General features: G+C 35.8%; 1 protein-coding gene across 1 annotated transcript; it reads left to right on the top strand.

Annotated features, from left to right (window-relative positions):
• Positions 1-5,342: 5,342 nt before the first annotated feature.
• LOC132295650 (secreted RxLR effector protein 161-like) lies at positions 5,343-5,837 on the top strand. Its single transcript, XM_059793953.1, has one exon. The coding sequence runs from the start codon at positions 5,343-5,345 to the stop codon at positions 5,835-5,837; it is 495 nt and encodes a 164-aa protein (XP_059649936.1).
• Positions 5,838-8,519: the final 2,682 nt, after the last annotated feature.

Here is an 8,519-nt window from a genome sequence, read left to right as displayed (position 1 = left end):
AGATATATCCTAGATATCTCAATCATATCTATATAGTCCGTAAATAGATATATACATATAACCACACTACAGGACTCTCACTAGACTATGCTGAGGGTCTCAACTTGAATAGAAGGCAACATACAAAAACGCACCTAAGTGGGCATGACTACCTAAGCCTAACAGGGTATACCTCAACCAACACAGCTAGTTATGCATCCTACTGCATAAACACTCCCTAACCGTCGACTATGAGACTCAAGCTCAGATCGCGGTACCATAATTATATATATAAAGTCCGATCCTATCCAACCATAAGAAATCCAGCTAGTCGTTCAGCTTGTTCAGCCGCACAGACTAACATACATTAAGTGTATATACAACCCATCCAAATACAATGTTGAGCCGATCAACTATTCGTCACCAAAACACAACATATAATTAGGATTTAAATATTTTAATTAAATCCCTATCCTTCCTATTAACAGAAAATATAAACAACCATCCAATATGTCGTTCAACTATTTTAGTTGACAGGACATGAAACCATGTAGGATTTAACTGTTTTAGTTAATCCATTCTGTATGTATGAATGGGTTGAAATTAACATTTTGATCTAATCCGTCCCTCCATATGTCACCGTCCCATACCGGTACATACCATGCATATGATCCGTAAATAATGCAACAATATAAGCAGTACATCAAATAAAGTCCACATTATCCATATAGTTGATAAACACATAATTTAAACAAGTTATCAACTACAAATCCAGAATCCATCCATGTAATCAAACAAGACAAAGTTTACTAATTCGTCAAGTTAAATTCCAGCATTCATCCCTGTAATTGACAGAAAATATATATTTAATTCTTCAATTAATTCCAGGCCAACATCCAATTAGATTGACAGAACCTAAGTACTAGTTCAGCAATTTAAGTCTAAACCCTAATCCAAGTAATTGCAGTGAAATGCTTAATGTTACCGCAATTAAGATTACAAGCTTAAGTCCATGCATTCCAGAAAAGTATTTAGTATTTCAACAATTAACATCCAGGATATGCCTAGATCAAACTTGTTAATTAAATGATCCTAGCATGGCACCCCAACAAGATTTATAAATATATACATATTCCGTTAAATTGCTAAACTAAAAAAACAATTAAACTTCTTTCATTCGTTAACAACCTGCATTACTGTATACCTTCCCACGCTTAAACCCCTGAGTATAAAGACCTTAATTTATTAAACATGGCTCTAGTATAGCATAATATAATGCTTGGAATTCATGTTCCAACTCTTTTTAATTTCCAGACGCAGTTTGCACAATTAAGTCCTTTCGGTCCGCTAAGTCCGTAAACTGCCTGCGTCTTGCCTTAGATTTTCCTACGGTTTAAAACCTTAGCATATAAATAAATTAATTCATCCTAGGGCTTTAATATTTCTTGAATTAATATATAAATCCATCTCCCTAACCCAAACACAGCTCAGAAAAACTACTATCGAACCAAACAACACACAAACAGCCCCAGAACACAAATAGGACCACAGAGCCTTTTCCAAATAAATGGAGCAGGCTCTAACCTGCCTAAAGCCGCCTCTTTCAGAGGTAGAGCCTGCTCTACTTCCTCTAGAGCAGGCTCTACTCATGGGGGAGCCGTCTCCTCCCTCCGTGGAGCCGTCTCTTTCCCCTTCTGCGAGCTTCAGTCCGTTCCTGCTTTGTTTCAGTCCGTCCTCTTCACCTCTGGTCTATTCCTAACACTTTGTTGGTCTTTAAAACTGATCTTAGGAGTTTAATTAACACCCAATAGCATCCCATCAGTTTGCTATAACAGTAGGAATTAAAACAACAACAAAAACAACAATCGTCTTAACACGCTTTTACGATCAAACACTGAATACAATCTTGCAACTACAGTTCCATTCCAACCCCTCTGCTCCTCTTCAAAACTGAACCTAAGGTCTTATAACATCCCATTAACATCCCCATGACTTGTTCATAATAGTTTAATTCAATTACAGTGTTTAAAACCTTAACCAATTAAACATGCTTCCATTCCAAACTGCAAACCAGAGGTACCAGAACTTTAACAGAATAATTCCACACATATAGACATCTGATTTAGCATATAACAAACATGCATAATTTAATTATTGATCAATTAAAACCCTAGAGACAGTCTAAGGATACACAGAACACAGGCAACGGGAGAGAGAAAGGAAAGAACTTGCCTTTACAGTTTTGGATTCAAAACTCGGTTGCTGTCGTTCTAAGTTTTTCCGGCGATCCCATTCACTGTTAAATCTCCTATTGCTCCATCTTCCCTTCTCCTACGTCCGTCCTGTAAGCCACGGCCAAACCCTCACCAAAGTAGCTCTGTTTGTTTCTCACGACCCCTCTCAGTTCCTCTCTGTTGTTCTCTCAATATTCTGAACGTAAAGAAGGTCTGTGATTGCTAAAACCCTAAGGTGACATACTGCTATATATATATATATATAGACTTAATTGAAACCCTATTCCCTGTAGGATTAAAAACAGAGCCCTAATCTAAATACTAGTCGGCCCATAAACAGAGCCTACGTTTAAAATCTATGTCGGCTACACTTAGGTGACGTCTAAAAACTCACTTAACTTAATTACAATAATTTAAACCCAATAATGAAATTTACGCAACCAATACCGATAATCACAAATCCATTCAGTCAAATAATAATATCATTAACACAAATAATTCAAATAATTACAAATAGGTCCAACAATTCAAATAATAAAATAAAAATCCAATTAATTTAAATATCACAATTACCAATTAAACCAAGGAAAAATAAAACAACTAACAAATCAATTTAATGTATAACTATTTAAATTCACCCAACACTTAATTTAATTAAGAAAAGTCTAACCACATAAATACCAAAAATAAATAAAATAAATAATGAAAACAATAAAAGGAATATTAAAATTCCAATTATAACCCTTTTAAAACTAGGGGTCTTACAGTAATTGAGTCACATGCAGTGACGCACTAGAAGTGGTCTGACCCAAATATTTTTATACTTTGGCATAATAGCCTTGGTTATCTTGGGTCAACAATAATGCGCCGAATCATTGAAAATTCACATGGTCATCCACTAAAGAACCAGAAGATTCTTTTAGCAAATGATTATCCATGTACTGCTTGCTCACAAGGTAAATTAATTGTTAGACTATCACCTTCCAAGGTCGTCGTTGAATGCCCACCATTTTTACAACGAATTTAAGGGAATATATGTGGACCAATTCATCCAGCGTATAGAACATTTCGGTATTTTATGGTCTTAATTGATGCCTCAACACGGTGGTCACACGTAAGTTTACTTTCTATTCGTAATGTTGCATTTGCTCGATTCTTTACTCAAATAATCCAATTACGAGCACAATTTCCGGATTATCCAATCCAGACTATCCGTCTTGATAATGTCGGGAAATTCACATCTCAATCATTTGATGACTATTGCATGTCAATTGGCATTCTTATTGAACATCCTGATACACAAACTCACACCCAAAATGGTCTTGCAGAATCTTTTATCAAACGTCTTCAGTTAATAGCTAGACTTTTACTCATGAGAACTAAACTACCTGTTTCTGCCTGAGGACATGCGATATTACATACAACATCACTAGTTCGCATTAGACCAACTGCATATCATAGTTTTTCACCACTATAACTTGTGATTGGTCAACAACCAAGTATCTCTCACTTACGAGTTTTCGGTTACACCGTATATGTTCCCATTGCACCCCCACAACGCACCAAAATAGGTCCTTAACGACGACTTGGTATTTATGTAGGTTTTGATTCTCCATCTATTATTAGATATCTTGAACCTATGACAGGTGATGTTTTTAAGGCGCGGTTTGCTGACTGCCATTTCGATGAGGCTGTTTTCCCTCTATTAAGGGGGAAAAAGAAAAAGCTAGAAGAGCAACGAGTTATTAATTGGAATGTCTCGACTTTATCTCATTTCAATCCTTGCACAAATCAATGTGAACTAGAAGTTCAAAAGATCATTCATTTGTAAAGTATTGCAAATCAATTACCTGATGTATTCATTGACACAAAGAAAGTGATGAAATCACATATACCAGCTGTAAACATTCCAGTAAGAATTGGTGTCCCTATAGGACAGTATGTCAGTGTTATTGTAAATGCATCTAAGACACGCCAGAAGCGTGGTAGACCAGTTGGTGCAAAAGACACTGTTCCCCAGAAGAGGAAAACACAAGAGAAATCAAATAAAGAAATTGGCGTTCCTGAAAAGGTCACACTTGCAAACGGAACAACGAAAATGATTGACCAATCTAAATTTTATAAGCAAGTAACCCCAGAAGATATGCATGCTCCAAAAGTGGCACATACCCGGAAGTGGCACAAGCCCCTGAAGAGGCACTGGTACCTGAAAATAATGAGATCTCAATAAACTATAGAGAATTGTGGGATAGAAATACAGTTATTATTAGCGATATATTCTCTTTTGCAGTTGCTCTTGATATTATAGGTGATAATGAGGATCCTGAACCTCAAAACGTCGAAGAGTGTCGATGTAGAAATAATTGACCAAAATGGAAAGAAACAATACAGGCAGAGCTAAACTCATTAGCAAAACGTGAAGTATTTGGACCTGTAGTCCAGACACTTGAAAATGTCATACCTGTAGGGTACAAATGGGTATTTGTAAGGAAATATAATGAGAAAAATGAAATTATAAGATACAAAGCCCGACATGTAGCCCAAGATTTCTCATAGAAACCTGGTATTGATTATGAGGAAACATACGCTCATGTGATGGATGCAATCACATTTCGTTTCTTGATTAGTTTGACAGTCTTAGAAGCACTGGATATGCATCTGATGGACGTGGTTACAACTTATTTATATGGATCACTAGATAGTTATATATATATGAAAATCCCTGAAGGATTCAAAATGCCTGAAGCAAATAGCTAAAAACCACGTATCATGTATTCGATCAAGCTACAACGATCCTTGTACGGATTGAAACAATTCGGACGCATGTAGTATAATCGACTCAGCGAGTATTTACTAAAAGAAGTATATGTGAATAATCAAGTTTGTCCATGCATTTTCATAAAGAAATCAAAATCTGGTTTTGCCATTATAGCTGTATATGTTGACGATCTAAATCTTGTGGGAACTCATGAAGAGCTCACCACGACTGCTAATTATTTAAAGAAAGAATTTGAAATGAAAGATCTTAGTAGAACAAAATTTTGTCTCGACCTGTAGATCGAACATTTACCAAGTGAAATTCTTATCTATCAGTCAACATACACTAAAAAAATCTTGAAGCGTTTTTATATGGATAAAGCTCACCCCTTGAGTTCTCCAATGATTGTCCAATCACTTGATGTTAATAAAGATCCTTTTCGTCCTCAAGAAGAAGGCGAAGAAGTTCTTGGTCCTGAAGTACCATATCTTAGTGCAATCGGTGCTCTAATGTACCTTGCGAATTGTACCAGACCTGATATAACATTTGCAGTCAACTTACTAGCACGGTATAGTTCTGCACCAACTCGAAGACATTGGAATGGGGTCAAACACATTATGCGTTATCTTCGGGGAACGACTGATATGGGGTTGTTTTACTCAAGAAAATCAAAGCCCCAGTTGATCGGATATGCAGATGCAGTTTATCTTTCTGACCCGCATACAGCCCAATCACAAACAGGGTACTTGTTTACTTGTGGTAATACTACTATATCATGGCGATCTATGAAACAGACCATGATTGCAACTTCCTCAAATCACTCTGAGATACTTGCAATTCATGAAGCAGGTAAAGAGTGTGTTTAGTTGAGATCTGTTGTGACGACCCTGGATTTTTCAACCCAGTGTGTCTTGTGATGACCCGAAGCGGATCCAAAATGCGGAAGCAAAATGAAACCAAGTCCTTAGAGATGTACATCATGCCTAAGACACAAGAATGGCCCTTAACGGAATTTCGAGACTCAGCGGAAGCAAAATGAAGACAAGGGTATCAAAACCTTACTAAAAGAAGGACCAAGGGTAAAATGGTCATTTTACCCTAAGAGGAAGGAATTTGAATCCCAATAAGTCAAATGAGATCAAAAAATCCTTTGGTAACTTCACATGAAATCTCAAGGCTAAAGGAAATGAAATCTCAGAAGAACCCTATCCTAGTTCGAACCAAATCCAACACCCTCTCACTAAAATGAGAATATCATGAGCTAGGAAAAGAATCTGAAATTGAAATTCATACCATTGGAAAGCTTATTTTGACACGGTCAGTTTAGACTCAAGAACGGACCAATTCAGAGTTAAAACGAAGAAGTTACATCAGTTTAAAGTTGGAAGTCCAAAACTGAAAACTCTAGAAGACTTGAACCGGTTCAACATTGGCAGTACACCCAAGCTGAACCAAAATGACACCTTGAACTAGTTCAACTATTCTTGAACCGGTTCAACTTGAACAGAACACCTAAAATGCAGCAGAAACAGTGTTTTAGTAGATAAATGAGTTTGCGACACAGTTTTCGAGGTTAAGATGACACTTTTCGAAAAAAATGTCGTGAATAAACTCCCCCTAAAATCACATTTTCTATGTGACGAAGTCAAGAACAGAATTTATTTCCCAAAAGAAATTTCCAAAATACCCTTAAGCTGAATTTTTCAACAAAAAGGTGAAATGAGTCCATAGAAAGCTCAAAACACAAACGAAAGGTGTTTTCATGAAAACGATCATTCACGCAAATGTAAATAGTAATTTTGAGCACGCGAAAATGGTCCGCGGCTCCCGAAAATGGCCGAGTCAAAATCCGACCCCCTGACGGCCAAAAAGACGAAAATGAACTTAAAATGGAAACTTTGAAAACCAAAATCAACAAATGACTTCAAATGACCGGTTGGCCCTTGGCCACACTTCGTACATGATTAATAAGACCCTATGAAAGAATGAAAATGGAATTCCCACACTCGATGCACCCATGGTGAAATAATAACTTGTGATTTTTCAATATTTTCATAATATTTCATGAAGTCAAAATTTACATAGGATACAAAATACATGTCATTGGCCTTTGGTCTCATCTCATACATGTCAAATACATTGTAAAGAGTGTACTCATGTACACATTACATATATGGAATCAAATATACACATTTTGACAAATAAGGTTACAAATGGCATTCCAAGCCAACCTTTACAAGAATGGAAATCTTCAAGTCCACAACCATCTAAGCACAATGAGAATCTCAACCTTGATTCTTGAACCTAAAAAATGTCCCCACTACGTGGGTGAGTAACATAAAGCTACTCGTAGGAAATGAGCATGCATCGACCTAACATTTTACAATTTTATCACCTTAAGGTGAAGCATGTTAAATGGGCTCATGCCACCTAACGTCTATGTCAAGGTGAGACTGAGGGAGCATCTTAAGCTACCTTAGCTCATTTCTAACATAAATCACATCTTTCATGCAATTCTAAACAATATAAGAACATGCTATACAAAGTAACTAGATATAGATTCTCAAAGTCATCAACTTGATATCTAAAGTGCAAAACAACTCAAGTAGGTCATGCCACCTAACGTCTATATTCCAAATGAATCTATAGGATCATTCCTAAGCCACATTTGAACATATAAGGCATAATATACTTAACAATATCAAAGCTCACAATGATTCACTAAAATCATAAAAACATAGATGCGTTTGACAACATCAAAATGATTCACTAAAATCATAAAACATAGATGTACTTAACAACATCAACATGATTCACTAAAATCATAAAACATAGATGTACTTAACAATATCAAAATGATTCATTAAAATCATAAACATGGATGTACTTAACAACATCAAAATGATTCATTAAAATCATAAACATGGATGTACTTAACAACATCAAAATCGCCAATAACCAAAATCACAAGTTACAATATAAACATGATTGTTAACTTGGAATTGAATGCAAAAACAAATAGTGGAAGACTTGGACATTACGTCTCGGATTTCCACCGAGAACAAAATAGTTATTTCGGGCATTAACCTGCTGGGAAGACCACCCTAGTGCGCACTATCTCAATTGGGGAGAACTCATACCTCCCGTACTAGAGCCAAACTCTAGCCATGTCACTTGTAACAATGTCACAAGACTCTAAAATAATCAAATAAGTTCACAACTTATACGTAATTTATATAATGCATGAAAACCACCTTCCATGCACAAGTAGGTTGAAACCACACAATCCATGCCTTAGAGTTTTAATTCTAAAATGGCATATATAATGTCAATTACAAAGTGTGTAATTCATTACACATGGTATTAATATATTTCATAAAGAAAACATGTTCTCATGAATATAAATATAACAACAAAGTTGTCCAATGCTCAAAACACAACAAAATGAATACATAACAAGTTCAAGTTCATGATTTGAATATAGAAACAACTTCTAAAATACCAATAGATCCATGGAGCCATTAGATAGAATTTAATTAAATAAGATA

The sequence above is a fragment of the Cornus florida genome, unplaced genomic scaffold, assembly GCF_030987335.1.
Source record: "Cornus florida cultivar Cherokee Brave unplaced genomic scaffold, ASM3098733v1 CherokeeBrave_3.0.0_Hap2_Chr02, whole genome shotgun sequence".
Taxonomy (NCBI): Eukaryota; Viridiplantae; Streptophyta; class Magnoliopsida; order Cornales; family Cornaceae; genus Cornus; species Cornus florida.
Note: the sequence above shows the minus strand (reverse complement) of the source record. Positions and strands in the feature narration are given on the sequence as shown.

Coding starts and splice junctions, on each gene's coding strand:
- LOC132295650 (XM_059793953.1), top strand. CDS start 5,343: ATGGATAAAGCTCACCCCTTGAGTTCTCCAATGATTGTCCAATCACTT.